General features: G+C 41.7%; 3 protein-coding genes across 4 annotated transcripts; 1 reads left to right on the forward strand and 2 right to left on the reverse strand.

The window, feature by feature from the left end:
* Window positions 1–107: 107 nt before the first annotated feature.
* LOC128304572 (cold shock domain-containing protein E1) lies at window positions 108–11,853 on the forward strand. 2 transcript variants are annotated; one of them, XM_053041771.1, is made up of 12 exons: window positions 108–142; window positions 639–5,352; window positions 5,680–6,047; window positions 6,164–6,576; window positions 6,762–6,969; window positions 7,044–7,490; window positions 7,569–7,892; window positions 7,964–8,266; window positions 8,339–8,761; window positions 8,829–9,005; window positions 9,154–9,349; window positions 11,610–11,853. In XM_053041771.1, exons 2-12 carry the CDS (start codon window positions 5,316–5,318, stop codon window positions 11,636–11,638), a joined length of 2,925 nt encoding a protein of 974 aa, XP_052897731.1. In that variant the 5' UTR covers window positions 108–142; window positions 639–5,315; the 3' UTR covers window positions 11,639–11,853. The 2 variants fall into 2 exon arrangements, with proteins under 2 accessions (XP_052897731.1, XP_052897732.1); XM_053041772.1 differs by lacking the exon at window positions 11,610–11,853 and adding an exon at window positions 9,457–10,873.
* Window positions 11,854–14,114: 2,261 nt separating this feature from the next.
* Window positions 14,115–15,700, reverse strand: LOC128303845 (neurogenic locus notch homolog protein 2-like). The gene is made up of 4 exons (XM_053040921.1): window positions 15,376–15,700; window positions 14,911–15,059; window positions 14,682–14,811; window positions 14,115–14,595 (listed from the first exon to the last, which is right to left on the reverse strand). Exons 1-4 carry the CDS (start codon window positions 15,428–15,430, stop codon window positions 14,531–14,533), a joined length of 399 nt encoding a protein of 132 aa, XP_052896881.1. The 5' UTR covers window positions 15,431–15,700; the 3' UTR covers window positions 14,115–14,530.
* Window positions 15,701–16,250: 550 nt separating this feature from the next.
* Window positions 16,251–19,216, reverse strand: LOC128302381 (uncharacterized). The gene is made up of 2 exons (XM_053039192.1): window positions 17,610–19,216; window positions 16,251–17,547 (listed from the first exon to the last, which is right to left on the reverse strand). Exons 1-2 carry the CDS (start codon window positions 19,051–19,053, stop codon window positions 16,328–16,330), a joined length of 2,664 nt encoding a protein of 887 aa, XP_052895152.1. The 5' UTR covers window positions 19,054–19,216; the 3' UTR covers window positions 16,251–16,327.
* Window positions 19,217–19,579: the final 363 nt, after the last annotated feature.

A 19,579-nucleotide genomic window follows, 5' to 3' on the forward strand; every position in this document is an offset into this window, starting at 1 on the left:
AGATAAACTTTCACACAATATGCGAATGTTGCATGAGCCAACCCGGTGGTTGCAGACTGCTACGCCAGTGCCATCTACCGGCCGCTGAGGCAAGTATAAAAATGACATGGCTGACTGTGTCGTTAGTGTGTGCTTGGTCGTGGTAAGTCTTTTCTTTATCGAAATATTACATGCAAAATTACATATTGCTCGCTTAAAATACACTCAAAAGCAAGCTAGGAGCATGGTACACGCGTGCCACTAGTTAGATTCCCTGTTTGAATTCGGTTCAGTGCCAGTATCGATGATTGAAAAAGTGAAACCCCATTCCTTCCTTGTATTAGCGAGTACCGAAAAATTAGATGAGTAAGTGCAAGGGAGAAAGAAAACGTGAGTTGTGTCCGTTCGAGCGAGATGACCTGCGTGAGGAGTAAAAAATGGAGAAATTGGAACCGTCAAAGCTTTCACACACGCACTGTGGAACGAGGCAGAATACTTTTGCAACCAGTTCACCACCTGCACCGCACCTGCACCTTCATCCTCACCATTACCATTGCCACCACCCTAGCGAAGCAGCCTGTTCATGACAAATCTTCCCATTACGAGGTTTCTTCATTGTTCTAAGACTGTTCTTTTTCTTGTGTTGTTCTCCCCCACAGCTTGTGTAACTAAACCGCTATTTTAGACTAAAGAGCAGTATAATCGAATCTACATCTACCAACAACTCCAGAAATCCAACAACAAAACCGCTGCAAAAATCAAACAACACTCATCAATATTGTTTCTTTAAACAACTACAACTGGGAGAGAGAAAAATACTCAACAATTTTTACCAAAAAAGAAGAAAATAACGACAACAGAACACATTAGCCAAGAAAATCGGAAAAAGCAAAGCTAATCCTAGCTAGAGGGAGGCAATTTGCATCCGCGTTATAGAAAACGGTGCAAGCAATGAAAACGATGCACGAGTAATCGTAATTCGAAATTTTCAATCCGCCTGGACTGTGCAAGAATGTAAAAGAAGCGAAAGAAGCAAAACAAAACAACGCGAGTTGAGCCAGCGATCTACCAAGATAAGCGACGAACGAGAGCAAGAGGAACGAGCCGTGGCATACACACTAAGCATTAAAGCCTTATGAACCGTAAAAAATTGTGATCTCCAGTTTTTCATCCTTATTGTTTTAATTTCGTCAAAACGAGCCACCAACGGGAACGGAAAAAGGAAACCATATTGCGCGGTATTAACCACAAAGATTACGAAATTCTTGGCTACACAACAGAGACCACAAGGTGAAAAGCGCTTATCAGTCATACTCGCTGTAATAAGCGGAGAAGTTGAAAAGTGTCGGTGCCGAGCATCTGTTGTGGATAGTTGATCGTGTTTTTGGCGAAAGTGGTAACAAATAGCAAAGCATTTCCCGTTCCATAGTCATTCGGCAAACCGGTATAAATTACAACACAAACATACACAACCACACGAAGGACAACTTAGCACGCATTCACGACATTTTTGGTTCCGCACGCAAGCAAGCGAAGCAGGCGCGGAAACGGTGGGGTAACAGACGGTTATTCTACTGCAGAAACAAACAGTCTAATTGCAACTCTCGAGATCGATCGAACGCAGAACCAAAAGCCGAATATACCACCCCTTCATAACGAAAAGCTGCGTTTGTTTGCGCGACACCTCGAAAGACCGAAAGGTGGAACGAAAGATCAGCAGTCATTTAATAACAATAAGATCAATATTGAAACAAAAACGAGGAACAAGCGACATAAATAATAGCCATATAGCAGTCAACAACAAAAATAAGATACAACAACATTAAACCACCACAGCAGAACCGATATTGACGACCAAATAAAAACACTACTCCCCTGGAAGCAGTGTATGGGAGCAGTAGTGCAACATTAGTAGTAACACCAAAAGCAAAAAACAAGAAATTCGAATACGTCTAAGCGATTTTGTACCACGCATCACACAAATTGAAAACGGCTGAAGAGAACCCTAAAAAAAAAACAACTGCTAAATTCGTGGCTTGTGTCAGCTCTAACCCGCGTGATACTAGCATCATATGAGCCCGGAACGTGCTCAGCTATCAGTTTAGTTTGGTTTCTTATGTTTGGAGTTTTATGTGAACCGTGAGTAGCCAACAAAAAAGAGTGTCTTCATTTGTTGCAAAACATCCATTTAGCTGTACCTACCTTCCCTTTTTGGTCTTCAACAGACGTACTGATCCTGCAGCGTGTGTTTAGTGGGTGTGCACAATAGAAATAGTAACTGTACCGGACGCGCGAAAATTGTTCGAGTGTATGTACTTTTGCGCAAAATAGTTTCTGTGCAAAAGAAACCAACAAGGGCGAGCGGTGGTTACGTTCGGCGGGCGTTCAATATATACAAGTACAAACTCACATTCACAGCGACACAACATCGGATTCATCATAGCAAAGCATTTTGCGTAAACGGTTAATACATCCGGCTCACGAAGAAATTCACTTTCTCCCTAGTGTACTACGATCCTTTTTCCGGCCAAGCATCTCACCACGGTGGTATAAGTGAGTACTAGATACCGTTACAGAGTAACCCGGCTGAAAGTAAACAAACAGTGCCGTAATTTCCAAAGTGCATCAACAATAACAGCAAACAAAAAAGTGGGTGAAAAGTTAGACCGGAGAAAAACTTCTATGAAATACAACGTACAGCAATATTTTTCGCTTTGCAAAACATCAGTTTACAACATAGTTGGGCTACCATTGTGGAGAGTAATCACTCCGTTTTCAACCTCCCCCCAGTGCGTCTAGTGGCAAAAAAGAGAAAAACACGCACATAAGTATACTCTGCCCCACTGGGTTTGGACACCTTGAATATCGCGCAGTTATTAAATCGGGGTGGTCAACTGCAGAGAAAAGAATCCCATCCATTATCAACTGGATCATCTAGTGCGTGCGTGTGCATGAGGTGTATTAAACAGTGCAGCACAACGCAAAATTCTAATTATTGTGAATACGGACTGATCAAGTGTGCAACATTCGCTGAAGTGAAGTAACTATAGTGATCGTCGCAACGCAAAACCAGACAACTCAAAAGACTTCTGTTGGTAGCGATAACGGGCAAGACTGTCACAAAACACAAACCGCTGCGAACACAAATACACACAGGCACAGAAGGCGGATTGGGTGTTGAACGCGGTCGAAAACACGAAAAAAGAAAAGTCAAACGAGCGGGAGTGATAGAGGAAAAACATACAAATAAAACCATTCTGTGATAAAATTTAAAAAAATATAACAAAATAAGCATATGTTTATTAAAAGTGAAACTAAGTTAGGCTTACTGTAACCAAAATACACAGAGACACCTACAGACACAAGGCAGAGAAAAAAAAACAAATAGAAAAAAGTAACCATAGTGGGGGATGCGCAACAGACATTGATGAAACATAAACACGGGATGCGCTTGTGCAAATGCTCATGGACTTAGCGAGGTTCCAATAGCAAAAACGACGGCATTTTGATAAAAATCACCGGCTTCTTCGTCAAGTGTGTTACGTACTGCTAAAGAGAGTGGGTGCGTGTAAAATAATAATTACCATTTCGCGTCGTTCAAGAAGCCGGCTTTACGCGTTTTACTGTAATAAGCATTTGATCAATCCGTACGGGAAGAGTGAACAAGTGAACTAAATGCATCCCCGCTGCTAGTGAAGCTTAATTCATACCGAAAAATATTCTGGTGACAATTCTGATCCTGGCTTGGAAAATAGTAAACTCCTGCTGTCATCGGTGCGGTTGTGCGTGTTGAATCTCCGATATCATTTCATTTGCCTGATGTTGTGTAACTTCGGTGACCTGCGCCAAAACCTGTCGTGTGTATAAGTTATTCAACGATTACAACACAACAGCACCAACAAGTGTGGAACAATAAGAAATAGCCGTAAACGAAATTAAAGTGTGATTATTTTCTGTGAATTCAATTCAATACTAATACCCTGTGGTTCCATCGTGTAACACATAAAACCTAAGCTATCCGGTTGCTACGGTTGCTACGACGTTTTCTGATTGATGCTAAGCACACTTGGTGCATCAAACTAGGAAAAAAAACAAGAGCAGAATCGCAGCGTCCTCTAATATTCTACTCGGCGCATCTATTGCTTACAATTCGATCGCGGATCTTTGGAAGAAGGAGAGCAAATTAATACAAAATTGTGCGAAAACTACAGCTTAAGTGAGTTTTGAAAATTATAAATACCACACGCGCGTGGTGTGTGGACATTCGGCCGCGTCTAAATCGTAAACTGGACATTGCCGTTCCCCACGTGCATGCAAGCGGTGCAACTTCCGGTGATACATTTGCATTTGCTAACCAAATAGGCAAAGAAAATAGCAAACACGAGTGAAATACAAAGGTGAAAAGGGCAATCGGCGAAAAAAAAAACCTTCCCCCTCCCAAGTACGGTGTGTAATTGCGACATAAGCATAAAAAGGACACTTTAAAATACAAAACAACATACACACATAAACACGAATATCTGATAAGGCTGATTTGTGAATAAAACAGAAACCAAACTAAGCGATAAACAAAACAAAAACGGAAACAATGCAAAACTACTAAACTAAAAGTAATAAAATCAACAAACAACAACAAGAGGGAAAAAAGAGCTAGCGTAAGATGAGAGTGCGCTGACGTAGAAACGTAAGAGCAAATTAAGTGAACTATACAAACATTAAGTAACAAATTGTGGAAAGACGCTCAAAAAGTGTCTGCTGGCAACCGAATAAAGCAGATCGTGCGGCTTAGAAAACATATGCGCTTGTGAGATTAGTAAAGAGCGAAGAGAAACTACAACACCCCATCAGCAAACAATCTGTCAAAAAAGCGTTGCAAAAAGGCAAAAACAACAGTAACAACGGAATCGAACCAAAGCGGTAACGGTGAACTAATAGACTTTTGTGAGTTAGTTAGTAGCAACGAGGAGGAAGTAAACAAGCAGTGATTTGCGCAAAGCAAATCTATTAAACGTTAAAAATTAGTCCACCATCGACAACCGGTTGGTGAACGGTGAAGTGGAGGAAGAGTCGACCCTGCAGAGGCGGACAGAGGAAAAAATCGAAGCATTCGGTACTATCCCCTGTTTTTGAGGACTACAAGAAAAGTGTCTTGCATTTGTTTGTACTCCCTCCGGGCGGTGATAACTGAACGAGTGTCCACGTTAAACAGAAAAACAAACTTCGATTTAAACTAAACTCCCTCCCCTTGCTGATTGGTTGGGGTTAATTCTTCTGCACCAGCTCCGGATCCATCGGAAGAAAGGAAGCTTATACTGTTCGTGTCAGCGGCTATCATAATGGGAAGCCAAACGAAACCTTTCCGTTCTGCCGATGGTAAGTAAATGCCAGGCAGGAGGATGTTCTTGTGCCAATAAATTTCAAATTATAATTTTAAATTAATTAAATACATTGGAAAAACACATTTTTACTGTTCTCATGAAATGATTGATTGTTTTTGAAACATCAAAGATAGCCATGAAAAAATACACAACAGATTGAAACAAATTATTAGCTTCTAACAAAAAACTGTTCTGCTGTGTGCTTTGGATGAAAAAGAAAACAAAATTAGACCTTTGATAACCCAAAAATTGTATTTATTTCAAACTTACTTGGTAATGGCCATGGATTATAATATGTGATGTTCCCCTTTCTTGCTTGCAGCATCCTTCATGGATTACGTTGCGTACGGCCAACGAAGCGACGTGTTCTATAGTGGCCAAACGAATCAACCGCCTGCTCCACGGCAAACTATAAACCCATCGAATGTATTCCCACCGATCGGTACGTTTAGCATCGAGACGACTACGATGGCAGCTCCGAATCAGGGTGTTTTTGGAGGTGGCGATGCGATGAGCGTGCTGGGTAACACCGGCACAACAGGCACCATCGGGGTGTTCAATGCCAACGCCATGATGAACGTACCGAATAATATGAGCAATGCGAACAATTCTTACTCGACCGGCCAGACCACGAATGGCGTCGACGCAAGCCAGGGAACGCGTGAAACTGGTATCATTGAAAAATTGCTGGTGTGTATGGATTTTATAGCTTAACACGTTCAGCGCTGTGTGGGAACATCGCAATAGTTACTGCGCGAGCCTACTTGATTGTTGTGACATTTGTTTTATTTACACTTCTTCAACAGCATTCGTACGGGTTTATACAGTGCTGTGAGCGTCAGGCTCGACTCTTCTTCCACTTCTCGCAGTTCGGTGGCAATATCGAGCATCTGAAGATTGGTGATCCGGTGGAGTTTGAAATGACGTACGATCGGCGTACGGGGAAACCGATCGCTAGCCAGGTCACGAAAATTGCACCGGAGGTAGTGTTATCGGAGGAGCGCGTGACCGGCACGGTTACGACCGAGTTGAAGTGCGATTCGGCAACGCCGGGCACCACTACGAGCTCTTCTACGTCGAGCGATACCACTACCGGGCGCATTAGCTATGAAAATCGGGGCGAATGTTTCTTCCTACCGTATACCAAAGACGATGTCGAAGGGAACGTCTCGCTACGTTCGGGTGACAAGGTTAGCTTTCAGATAGCTACGAATCAAAGGTAAGGGTTTCGTTTGTTAAATATAATGCACCGTCAAAAGGAAGATATGGGCATGATCTTTGAGTACTCATAAAGATTTCTATTTGATTCGTCGAATCATGATTGGAATGACTTCTCACTGCAGACTATGATGAATAATTCGTACAGTAATAACACTTATTCGGATGGGGTTTCTATTTTCGCAGGGGTAACCTTGGAGCTTGTCACATCCGACTGGAAAATCCGGCCCATCCAGTCAAGTATCGTGGCGTCGTGTGCTCTATGAAGGACACGTTCGGTTTTATCGAACGAGCGGACGTGGTGAAAGAGATCTTTTTCCATTTCTCCGAGGCGGACAATACTATCGAACTTCGTCCAGGCGATGATGTGGAGTTCATTATTCAAACCAGAAATGTAAGTTCCCGATAGAATATATGAACTTCTGATGAAATTAATCGTTTAATGCCTTTTTTATTGTTACATCCCAGGGAAAAGAGGTGGCTTGTAATATCGCCCGCTTACCACCCGGATCGGTAATCTTCGAGGATGTCGACACAACGATTTACAAAGGACAGGTGCTAAAGCCACTGGATCGCAATAATCCGGCACGCCAGCAAACGAACGACCCATTGCCGGGGCGTATACGATACCGTGCGGCCGATCACTCGGAAGTCGAAGTGCCATTCGGAGATAAGGATCAGAAAGGTGACTATACGTTGCGTCATGGTGACTGGGTACAGTTTCTGCTAGCGACCGATCGTCGCGATCAGCTGCAACGGGCAACGTCCATTTCCCTGCTGGACGAAACATTCCAAGTGAGCGGTGAAAAACGCGAGCAAGGCGTTGTGGCTTCGTTGAAGGAAGGCTTCGGCTTTTTGCGCTGTGTCGAGCGTAGCGTACGATTATTTTTCCATTTTACGGAAGTGCTAGATACGGTGAGTGTAAACGGAACAAAGAAGGAAACGCTTTCCTGTTTGCGAATTGTTTACTAATTGTTCTATTATAATCTACAGAGTCGCGAAATTTGCGTTGATGATGAGGTTGAATTTACCGTCATTCAGGATCCGGGTTCTAGCTTCGCCAACAACCGCCAGAGCGCCATTCGCATCAAGCATTTGCCATTTGGCACGGTCAAGTTTGAGACGCTTATCGAGAGCAACGTGGAAGGCGTCGTATCCCGTGAGGCACCGAAAAGTCCTATCAAATCGCAGGAACGCACCGAGGGTGGCGTTATTACCTACGGCCAAGGTCCAAACAAAAAGACTATAATGTATTTCTTGAAAGATTGTGATAAGCCACCACGTGTGGGTGATAAAGTCAGATTCAATATTTGTCAGGTAATAACGAAATCGATCGATTCCGTATTGAACGTGTTGATGCTAATTATCGGATGCTTTGCTAAATGCAGGTTAAACGTAACAAAGAATTGATCGCAACGAACATTGTGGAGATCACTTCTAATACGCAACAGGCTCTGCAACAGCAGCAACTACTGCTGCATCAACAACCACTGCAGCAGCAGTCACAGCAGCACTCTCCTATTGCTGTGGATACGCAGCTAACGATTGGTTCGGTTCCATCGTCGCTATCGCCAACAGGTGGGCTTACTAACGGTGCCAGAGCAAACGGCAATTCGGTAACAAAGTCCAACTATACCAACGGTAATGTAAAGCCGGGAAAAATTCAACACGGATTCATTGCAGTGTTGAAGGTTTGTAAAATATGCTCAATATCAATATTATATTGGGGATTAATAATCTGATTGATTACTTAAAACTTGCAGGAAAACTTTGGTTTCATTGAAACGGTCGAGCATGACCAGGAAGTGTTTTTCCACTTTAGCAACTTTATCGGTAACAGCAATACTCTTGAGTTGGGTCAGGAAGTGGAGTATACACTCTCTACCCGCAACGCCATTAACGCCGGAAACTGTATTCCGGCCGAGAATGTAAAGGTATTGCCGAAAGGCAGCATTCAGCAAGCGAAAGTTCTGCCCACCAGCTTCAATGGATCGGTACTGCGCCCATTACGCTGCATCAATCCGGAACAGGTCGAATATAGTGGGTTGGTGCAGATCAAGAACGAAATGGGCGACACACTGTCAACGCACGAGTTCGGCATTACCAGCCTGAAGAACCATCGCGATCTGCTGCAGAAAGATGACGTGGTAACGTTCAAGATCGATGAGCTAAATCGTGCAATGGAGGTATGTTATTTGTCCACAAGCTAGTTTCGACGATGCTTTAATGTAATTAATTCCTTATTGTTTGCAGATCGCTCCCGTTCGTACCAAAAAGCAAGCAAAGGTGGATTCGATTAAGGGGCAGTTTGGATTTTTGGATTTCGAAGTTGAGGAAGGGAAGAAGCTGTTTTTCCACATGTCCGATGTACAGGGCAACGCCAATCTCTATCTGGGCGATACCGTGGAATTTTCCATTGTTACCAATCAGGCAAGTGTATAGTATGCGTACCACATGCAGCACACAAACATTGTACTGAAATTATTGCTTAATTCAATTTAGTTCGATTAGCGTGTAATTGTAGGTATATCTAACTTAATTAATTTATTCTATACTTCTATCGGTTCTATCGGTTTAGCGGAACGGGAAAACTTCTGCTTGCAACGTGGTAAAAATTAATGATGCTAATGGACCACGGCCGGAACGACTGATTTCCCGCATCAAGCTGAACTCCGTTGATGATAGCGGACCGCGCTTGACTGTCATTCGTGCTCCGAAAGGACCGGACGGTACGAAAGGCTTCCATCCATCGGCCAGAACTCCTCGTTTAGCTGGTAAGTAAATGTGTTCCTCCTTTACAATTCAAATATGCTGCAAAGCTCCACTCCCAAGGTTATTTCGTTCTGACCCGATTTTTTCTCGGTTTCTATTCTGTACACAGGTAAAAGTGTGACAAATGAGTAGTAAAACAAACAAAAAGTCCCACATATACGCAAAATTTGCAAATTGTAATAAATTTAAATCAATTATTATTGTGTATGTTATCATTTTTATCCCGCTTCTCTATACCGTTTTGGTTGCATACGAAAACAAAAAAAACATACAATTTTGTAAGCTTATTTTATTTGATGAATTTAACGTAAATATTTAGTTATTTGCAAAAAAAAACTATGATACAGAAGACAATGAAACAAGGAATAAATATAGTGAAGCAAACAAAAAAGTATATCATCAGGTGGAACATAATGACACATGTGATGAAACCAAAACCTTTGCTTTCTGGTTATTGCTTGCGTAATGAAATGAACAGAATGAAAAAAAAATACGCTTATTGTTGCGTGGATCTTTTCGCACTGCCAAACAGAATGTGTGAATTAAAAAATATATATGTAACTGAAGCCCTTCGTTTGAAACAAAACAAACAAACAAACAAACAAACACAAGAAAAAACAAGCAAAGCATGTGTTGAAAATCTTAGTTGCAGCCTAATTTACATCGAAGACTAATTTTAACATTCATAAAGGAAACAACAGGATACCTTATCTGGAAACAAATGTGCCCGAAGATTAAACGTATATATTTACATTACTCTTATCTTATTATCATCGTTGAACAATTAGTTAGCTTTTATTTAGCGCCGTGTTGAAGAGTGAAGAATTCTCTCACTTCTGATATGTCCATCAGCCATCACCGGTATTCGTTTTTTATAATGAAACGGTGGTCACCTCGAAACATTTCAATTACGTTCGCGTAAATTTTTCCGCGTCCAAAAGATTCGTTGCATAAATTAATCAAACGTAAACGAAACAGCACAAGCCAAACCAATCCCGGATGGGGAGGTCTCAAATGTTTTGTTTGTATTGCGGAAGACTTTAGCAATTCTCTTAGAAATGTTTTTCAAACATCTCAACATCTTCCACCATTTGCGGCGCTTAGTTGGTTTATCGATCGTCCCATTTGAGCTATTTGCAATTAAACTCATTCAGTTTATGCAGCGTTGTCTGCCGTCGAGAACCGTAAGCCGCTTGCGGAAATTCGGGAAAAAATTGTGAATGTTTCGAGAAGAGCGCAGTGTTTGATTTTCCGAAATCAAAAACGACAAAACATAAGAATTGGTAAAGCAATTTTGACACGGAATATAAAAACAAACAAAATGAACCACACATGAATCAGTTTAATTGTAAAATACTACAAGAACATTACATTTAGGATCTGTAAGATGCGTAAGAATTAAGTATGAATCTAATTCATCATTTTTCTGAAAGGTTTTTTTATTTGTTGAAAATCCTAAACGTATTCTTTCGTTTCATTCGTCGTGTTACTCTTATCACACACAGACACTCATTAATCCAAATTATTCGCTCATTTTCCAGTTTCTATTAAATATGATGTTTAATAAGAAAGTGAAGAACGTGTCCTGTAATCCCCGGACAAAGTTAACGTGACGCATCTCCGTTTTTATGAAACATTATATTGCAAACCGATGGAAAATGCGAACAAAGGTAACATGTGTGAAGCTTCCAAAAAATGGAATGCAAAAGGTTTAAATTTTCAGGCGAAAGTAAACTAAAAGTGGACAGTATGTGTAAGTGTTTTCTTTTAGAAAACCTCGCTTAAAATCGATAATTTCCATTTTATTACTCACAAGTTTGAGAGTAAACATGCGATTATTGGAACGGTCCCCAATGGGGACATAGTGGATATAGCTATTAGACCACGTAGCAAAATATCACCCCGCGGACTGTTCCTCCGTATGCTCGGAGTGACTTTCTAGCTATGGGTAAATACATAAAAGTCGAAGAAAGCGTCAAATGAAAAGCTAAGACCCACTCTGAGGTTGCAGTTTCGCAAAGAATTAAAGAGAAACATGCTAGCTGATAAACAGAACACAAGAACACAAGATAGTACGTAAACCAAACTATCAACGAGAAAAGCTAAAGAGCATAGCATATAAGTGAATGAGAAAACGAATCGTACTATTAGCCTACAATGGTTATGTTTATTATCGACTTTGCTTTTACGGAACTGTACAATACTTTATGCCTGATTATGTTTGTTTTTTTTTTCATTTTCGATATATGCTGCGTAATGAAGAAGAAAAAAATCAAACATTGTGTAACTGAGCAAACAACAAATGGAAACAAAAGGGAAATACAACTACGTCAAGCTTAGGAGACAGCAAATGAAAACGAAAAACAATGGAAAAGGCTATTGAAAGAAACACGTATCCCAACGCATATTTCCTCTTATAAAACATGATCTAGTCGGTGCAACAAATTGATACTAAAACAATGCAAAAAAAAAACATACGAACGCGAAATAGGGATAGAGTGCGAGATAGATTGTCGTTAGAAATTAGTGGAACACGGATGAGGAAGAGAAAATACATCTAACCAAGGAAGGACACAAGAGGATAAGAAGTAACTAAGCCACACATTCAGCGATTTGTCAACACAAGTGACAAATGCTTGATATATATGCTCAGTAACACAACCAATTGCAACTGGTGTAGTGAGTTAATTTTTTGTTGCAGACCAAACACACTGTTTATGAGTTGAAAACAAAAATCTTGTGTTTTTTTTAAACATTCGTCCACTAAACTAAACCTATCCCCTATACGAGATATGCAGAACTGTTAAAACCACAGCTAAAGAACAAAAAAAAAACAGTAAACCTCTAACAATATGTAAACCACACAAAACATACTCAACTAACAATACATTCACACACAAACAGTACACAAGAACTCGGGCTTAGAAGAACTCTCGTATAGAATTTTAATTATTTTTATAGATCATTAATGGAAGTGAAATCGGAAGGTCGGAATAGACAAGAAAAAAAAACAAAAAAAGCATACATAATGCATCTTTAAAGCAAACAAATATACATCAACATTAGTATGGTAACCTCCGGTATTGTAGAAGCGGTCAACTGTGTAACGATGGCCAAAATAAAATGGAAAAAGATGCGAATAAACTCTGCTGCCAGCAAAACAACGTTTGGCAGCACATAACTAGCCTAGGAACGCTGTACAACCGGTATTCGTTCGGGATCGTAATGGCGAAGAGAAGAGAAAAACAAGACGAAACAAGTTAAAAAAAACACGTATGAACTATAAAGTAAAAGCAAATCTAACATACAATAACTGCAGAATGAAGAAAAAACAACAATGGCTTTAAAGTTAAACTTTAAGCTAAAACATTAATAAACAAACATACACACACAGAGCGGAAACAAACAAACAAAAACACGATAAAGTAATACAACAGTTATTAACATTTCGGGATCAAATGAAGGAAGAGTTTACAGGAGGGTGTGTGCACCGTAAACAAACACAAATGCTTGGCAATGCAATCAATATATGCTCCGCCGTATAGTAGCAGCAGTAGCAAGGGGCAAATGGGCCTGATAGTTATGTTTGGTTGAGATTTCTTTTGGTGTTTTTCTTTTTTTTTTTAAGTCTTTGAGTGTCGCGCAACCACAGAGAGTTCGCTCGCCGATAGCATTGTAACAGTCAAGCGCGTACTGTGTAGTAACGTAAGTCGCTTTAGCTCAAGAACGACGGCCCCTAAATATGGACACATGCTAGGAAGAGCGAAAGAGAACTGAAAAAAAAACATATAAGTTCCCATGTACCAATGGATTGGACTGATGATCGACGTGAGAAGTGAGAGAACGAGTGTGAAGGATTGGAAAATTGATCCTTATCAAGCAATTTAGTCTAGGGAAACGAATGATACAAGCGCGTTTCACCACAAATGAAATGATCATTCAACCGTTTCACTAAGATGATATTGCTTGAGATGAGTTACATTTTCGTTCATCCTCAACGAACAGCAGCTAACACAACCCGACAGGTACGTGATTTTTGTTCTGTTTTAATATGCTCGATCGCTCGATCGCTCCTCTAGCAATGTTGTATGAGGCGGGAAAACAGAATGCGAATAACGAAGTGAAAAACAAACAGAAACAATAGGGAAGAGGACACATAACAACCAGTATCCATTGAATGAGCATAATTATAAATCTACAGGTGAACAAAAAAAAAAGAAAACAAACAACAGCAACAACAAAAAAACATAAAAAATACAAAAAAATGAAAAATTTATTTTAAAAAAATCATACAAAAACATGAAATCAATACAACATTGTAACGGAACGAAGTAAACAAACACGCAAAACTCTGATGTAACCAATAAAATCAAGCAAAGCGAACAGAAACAAAACAACAAAAAAAAAACAAACAAACAAAAACAAGATAAGCATTACACAAACTAATATATCGGGGCTTCGAACTTTGTACAAAGCGTTCAAAGAGGTATGATGACTTATTGTTGCTTATTATAATTTAATATGAACGTTTATTCAATCCTGTCAAAATCCTAGTAGCTATGTTCACGAGGAAGATATTCATAAGGATTCATATGGCATCATAAGCGTGGAAGGACAATGGAGAACAATGACGACCATTATCAGTTGCATGATGATCATACGGCAAAGTTGAATCTCCCAGGCTCTGGACGAACACGGAATATCGAATGTACAAGACGAGGGAAACAACAGGAAAACACGCGCGCTCCACTAAAGGTATGTTTCCATTAGAATTTTTATTGTAGAATAGGTATATTTTAACAAACAGTTTGATTCAAACTATTCGCTGGAAACGTACTATAAGTTATGCACGAGAACCTGTTTATTACCGATTGTGTTTCATTCTTGCTATCCTACAGGATACCCCGGCGGCAGTATCTCGGGTTAGAGAAATTGTCTAGCAGCTTCTCTGGGCGCTAGGTTGTCGTTTGTCACCAAATGCCTCGGGCCTCGTGGTCGTGGATTTTCAGTGCAGTTTTGTCCGTTAGTCGGATTTAGAGATAGTGTGAGGATTGATAGAGAGAACCAGTTCTTTTGGTACACTTATGATTGTACTAAACGTAGAGTGATCTCCACGCAAGAGATTCGTGCTGTATACTGATTTAACGTGACGAAAGGAAGCTACTAACAGTGTGGGTGTGCATCTAAATAACGACACATTCGTGCGGGAATTTCGTGCCCGGTGGAAGCTGGTCGGGTTTGGGACACACTGCAAAAGCGTACGGGAAGAAAATATGAAAGCCCCTCCCGATAAGAAAACACGCCTGCATTATGCACCAATAGCTCTCTACTTACTTCGGTGACATCGGTTGCCCCAGTAGCCGGTACCTTCGCAGCGACACTTGTACTGCGGCATGGTCGTTACTTGCGTGCACGTTCCTCCATTCTGGCACGGTTGACGGTTGCAGATGTCACTGGTGCGACCCTGGAAATAGTGAAACAAGCACATAAAAGGGGAATCGGTCACAGCGCTATCGGTCCTTCCCGTCTCGGATCTTTGCGCTTGCAAGCTTTATAGACGAACCTTCAACGCATCTTGGCACTCCTTCCGTGTGGCGTAGCGAAATTCCGATTTGCAGCCGAACGCACAAGTGCACTGACCGTTATCTATCCGGCAGCCGTGTTGCGTTTGGTCCAGATCGCAGCACTGCGTCGACCTGATAAGTACGGCGACTGTAAGTAAGGAAGGCAAGCGAGTGCCAGTACAGTGCCGGAGACAGAAACAGGAAACTAGCCGTTAGGACTGATAAGCGAGATAATTGTTCTGCTGTGTAGAGCGTGAGCCACTTCACACTGTTTTCTTGATGCTTTCGTCTTGAGAACGAGGCGCGAAAGCAGCGTTGGCCTCAACACACTCCATTTTTTTTGAGGAAGAGTATGAGTGCTTAACGAGCAGCATTTTCTTTTCAAATTAAATCATATCTGTCCTCATGGACTATGTTAGGTGTAATGCATTAAATACAATATTGAATATAGAACCGTTCGTTACCTAGTGCGATCGCACACAGTAGCGTCAAGTAACACGATCGATCGTTCCTAAACATCGCTCGCTATGGCCACTTTTGCAGCTGTTAGCGATTCTCCAACACACACTTTCGCTTGTTCTATCTATATTTTCACCAGATCAAATCTTTGCAACTATATGTCTGGCCGATCTTGCACCACCATAAACGTTGGAACGCACTGGAACTTCTGGTACACCTCTATCCGACGGCCGTGCTGCTTCATTTAACACAACGCTGCTGCATTCAAATTCTGCTTCCGTTGTTTGTTTGCTTCCGTGTTCACGCCCTTGCTTCGGCGAAGTGAGCCAGTTCGCGTCCAGACACAGACTAACCCAAGGGATTGCCCTACCACTCGAAAGCCTGTTGATCGTTGCTGATGCTGTGACCACAACACACAGAGAAAGATGCATTGAAATTGTGCGGGTTTGCTTCCCTTTTCATCTTTGCTGGAGTCTGCAATGGGTTCTGTACGGAAGAAAGCGAGATAACTACAGGAAGAGCGGGACGTGAATGACGAAACGACGAGGCGCTGATAACGTGATGCTGATAATGTTCTGAAAACGTAAAAGCCAGAACCACCAACAGGGCAAGAACGATCGCCATATGGGATGGCGCATAACACACCAACCGCGCTGGGGGAGAATTTGTCCCAACAACACGCTACAACGTTGTTTCCGGCAAGCTGATAAATGTAATTACACGGGAATGTTAGTTGGTAGTGAGGGGTTTTTTCCATTCGTAAAAGCACTAAACACATAAAGTAACACAGAAATGTCCGCCTTTGCTAGCCACCAAATAGGCAAAATTCTATTTTTATTCCGTCATTATTTCTAGAATACTTTTACTATTTAATGTTGTACTATCGTAGGTTTTCATAAATCTTTGGTGCATTTTTGGTAGATCACATGTCAATATCACCTTTCGGAAACATGTTCTTTAGTTCCCTAGGTACGCGTACAAGGGCTGCAATTGTTTACTAACCATTTGATAAGGTAGTTTGTTTGCATAATTCCTAATCTTCCGATCGGCACCTCGTGCTATTAGTAACTCTACCAGCTCCAGATGCATGTCGCTGAATGCATGGTGTAGTGATGTGTTTCCTTCGGTATCCTGCTGGTTAATTTCTGCCCCACGGTCAAGCAACATCTCAACAGTCTTCAGCGTGTGGCCATTCCATTGGGCTGACTTAAAGTGAAAAACAATCGAGAGCAAAGCGTTCCGTCCCCAATTGTTTATAGCATTCACGTTGGCACCTTTCTCTAGCAGTCGCTCCACAACGTCCAGGTTTGGTTCCTCCATGTAACTGAGCATACCTATCAGTGGAGTGTATTTGTAATCATCCTCCACCTCTATATCGACATCTGGCCAATAATCTAAGCACCATCTGGCACAGCAATTAATTGCGCGATGGCACACATCACGGAAAAAGATGGCCGCTTCTTCGCGCGAATGTCTATAGAGACTGAGGAATAGTTTTTCCCGAATTTCGGGATAGTTTTTTAAATATTCGCCACAGCTGCAGGTGAAAAAGTCTCGATTCTGGCTGCCAAGCAACCAGGGCAGGAACACGTGTGCAATCTCGTCGAACCAGGGCAGGTGTGCGACTCTCAGTATCAAAGCCCAACAGGCACAGCGCAACTTGCGCTGCAGTGACTTCACCAGTGCGTTTCCATTAATGAGCTTCACATCGGCACCGTTCTTCAGCAGAAACCGTACCGAGCTGCAGCATGTGCCAAGCGACAATGGCACATTACCATCGTGCGTTGATTCGTTTACATCAAACCCTAGCTGCAAAAGTTTCGTCTGTATCTCTTCACCATTGGAGTGTCCTAAACGGCTAGTGTGATGCAGCAAGTTGTACCCGTCATCGTTGGTGACCGTCGAATCTACGGGCCACTTATCGTACAGCATATCGAACGCAGCCATACTTCGTACGAAAAAGATGGGCAAATTGCCTTCCTTATCTTTTCGGTTAAGATCGATTCCGCAATCTAGTAGGTGCTTGACCAATTCCTTCTCATCACACTCCACCGCTTGGTGAAGAACGTTCTTGTTTTCCTCATCTACCAGATTCTCCAACAGTACACCATCTTTCTTCAAAGAGGCAAGCGCGTCATCGAACGACTTTTTCAGCTCATCATAACGATACATAAAAGCTGGAAGAAAAGCTGCAATAGTGAGTATCATTTGTTGAAATTCACACTGCTCTCATACTTACAATTTTTTTGCTGAATTTTAGCCGCTTTTGCAATGGTGTCGTTAATTACATCCTGCTTCTCTGGGAATGCCTCCGCGAGTAAGGCAAATGCCTCTCGGTACACAGATCTATCGAACCAAGTCTGACCAATTGCGTATTCCTCCAGTTCGGCGGGTAGAGAGCGTAGATACTCTTTGTGGTGTTCTAGCATTAGCTTAAGCCTATCCACAAGTCGATGGCTCAGAGTAATACGAAGAATCCCAAAGGCTGCTTTGGTTTCGAAAAACGATTTCACGGTAGGACGCTGCTCATACATCTCCTTGATAAAATCAAGATGGTTGTGTTTATAGAGATGATGGAGCACATTAAATTCGTCTCTATCTTCCAGTTTTAGAATGTCCGGATTACGGCGAATTTCCTCTAAACAGTACTCAAGTGCTACCTGCCTCGAAAACAGTTCTGACACGTTAGGACACTCACCGTTGATGTACGACAGATCGAGTCGATATTGCACTACGTACTGGGCACACCGCTCTTTCACATTTGGTCTAACAAGAAACCAGGTGTTCATATAGCTATGTTCCTCACTTTTGTATGGAAAAATGCGATTAAACGCTTCCGACTCCGTTTCACCGAACTTTGCTGTCCGATACTTTAGCAGTGCCTTTAGCACGTAATCTACAAGCACTGGGTTATTCTTTTCCAAGCACATGTGAAACACATTTTTCTGTTGATGATCTACTACCGTAGGATCATATTGGTTAACGTATTTCGTGAGCAGTAGTTTAACGATATCCATTTTCATAGTCCGGCAGGCTGTCATCAGTGGAATAGTTTCACCATCTCCCGTCGCGGATAGTTGTGCACCGTGCGCTATTAGAAGAGGAATCTTTTCCACGCGATCATACATGCAAGCCGTCTGCAGGTAGGTCATGTTATCTTTTCGTAAGTCGGATCTGTCCAGCGATAAAACGCCATTAGGTATCAGCATATTAATGCACTGCAGCACAGCAATTTGCTTTTCCGCGGAACACACATCAAGAGCGACCAGTTGATTTCCGTAGTGTGGGGTTAGAAAAAACACAAACACTTGCACATTGAACGGAATCGCCGACGGACAAGAACTGACCACCAGTTGCACTTGATTACGTTCTTCTGCCGTGCCAGCAATCAGGATGGGTCGTTTATTCCAGCAATTGTTTTCCACTTTCCATAGGAACCGTTTCTCCATGTGTTCTTTTACGATTGCCAGATCAGATGTGTATCGCTCTAGCAAGATGTTTACTGCTGAATATGCATTATGTGCAATCGCTGCATGCATAGGAGTTAGTCCGTCCTTGTTGGGTCGGTAGGGATTTTCCCCATTTTCCAGGCATCTGCGTATCTCTTTCGGCCAATCATTTACCACGCACCAGTGCAGCAGATCGTCCTTAAAGTTGCTTTTGTTCAGTTTTCTTCTATCCATCGTTTTAATGTGGTCAAATTAGGCTGCAAAACAACACCAGTACCGTCGAAAATCACCGGCCATTGACAACTGAACGGAACTAGATAACCTGCCGTGTGTTTTATATTGAAGGTATTGCATTCTATATCGCAATGAGCGCACCATTGCGTCATATAACGACACACTCGCGGTATTGCACAGTGTACTGAAACATGAGCAATTTGCGCTGTGATGCATGCAGCCCTTTGGATGAATCACGTTTTCGGGTTTTCAAACGTCAGTTACAATATCGGCCAGTGCGCGCAGTATAGATTCCGAACGCTGCAATTAGAAAATAGTCATGAATTTGAGGCATGTGTAGTACCAATATCGTTTTACAAAATTAATAACCGTTATTGTTCACATAAAGTTTCACCAATTTTCGTGATTCTGTTTCGGCGCCATTGGTTTGTTATTGTTTACATTACATGACCATTGGAGAGTGTAATTTGAACAACGGGAGCTATCTGGTCAGGATTTTTGTATTTTTCCATTTAATTGTCTTCTT

This window comes from Anopheles moucheti, chromosome 3, assembly GCF_943734755.1.
Source record: "Anopheles moucheti chromosome 3, idAnoMoucSN_F20_07, whole genome shotgun sequence".
NCBI lineage: Eukaryota > Metazoa > Arthropoda > Insecta > Diptera > Culicidae > Anopheles > Anopheles moucheti.

Excerpts from the sequence above, each read along its gene's own strand:
- LOC128304572 (XM_053041771.1), top strand. The coding sequence starts at position 5,316 with ATGGGAAGCCAAACGAAACCTTTCCGTTCTGCCGATG. Across the intron at positions 7,491-7,568 it reads TTACGGAAGTGCTAGATACG|AGTCGCGAAATTTGCGTTGA; the intron begins GTGAGTGTAAAC and ends TATAATCTACAG. Across the intron at positions 8,267-8,338 it reads GATTCATTGCAGTGTTGAAG|GAAAACTTTGGTTTCATTGA; the intron begins GTTTGTAAAATA and ends TAAAACTTGCAG.
- LOC128303845 (XM_053040921.1), bottom strand. The coding sequence starts at position 15,430 with ATGTTTAGGAACGATCGATCGTGTTACTTGACGCTACTGTGTGCGATC. Across the intron at positions 14,812-14,910 it reads AGTGCCAAGATGCGTTGAAG|GGTCGCACCAGTGACATCTG; the intron begins GTTCGTCTATAA and ends CACTATTTCCAG. Across the intron at positions 14,596-14,681 it reads GGGCAACCGATGTCACCGAA|TGTGTCCCAAACCCGACCAG; the intron begins GTAAGTAGAGAG and ends ACGCTTTTGCAG.
- LOC128302381 (XM_053039192.1), bottom strand. The coding sequence starts at position 19,053 with ATGGATAGAAGAAAACTGAACAAAAGCAACTTTAAGGACGATCTGCTG. Across the intron at positions 17,548-17,609 it reads TAAAATTCAGCAAAAAAATT|CTTTTATGTATCGTTATGAT; the intron begins GTAAGTATGAGA and ends CTTTTCTTCCAG.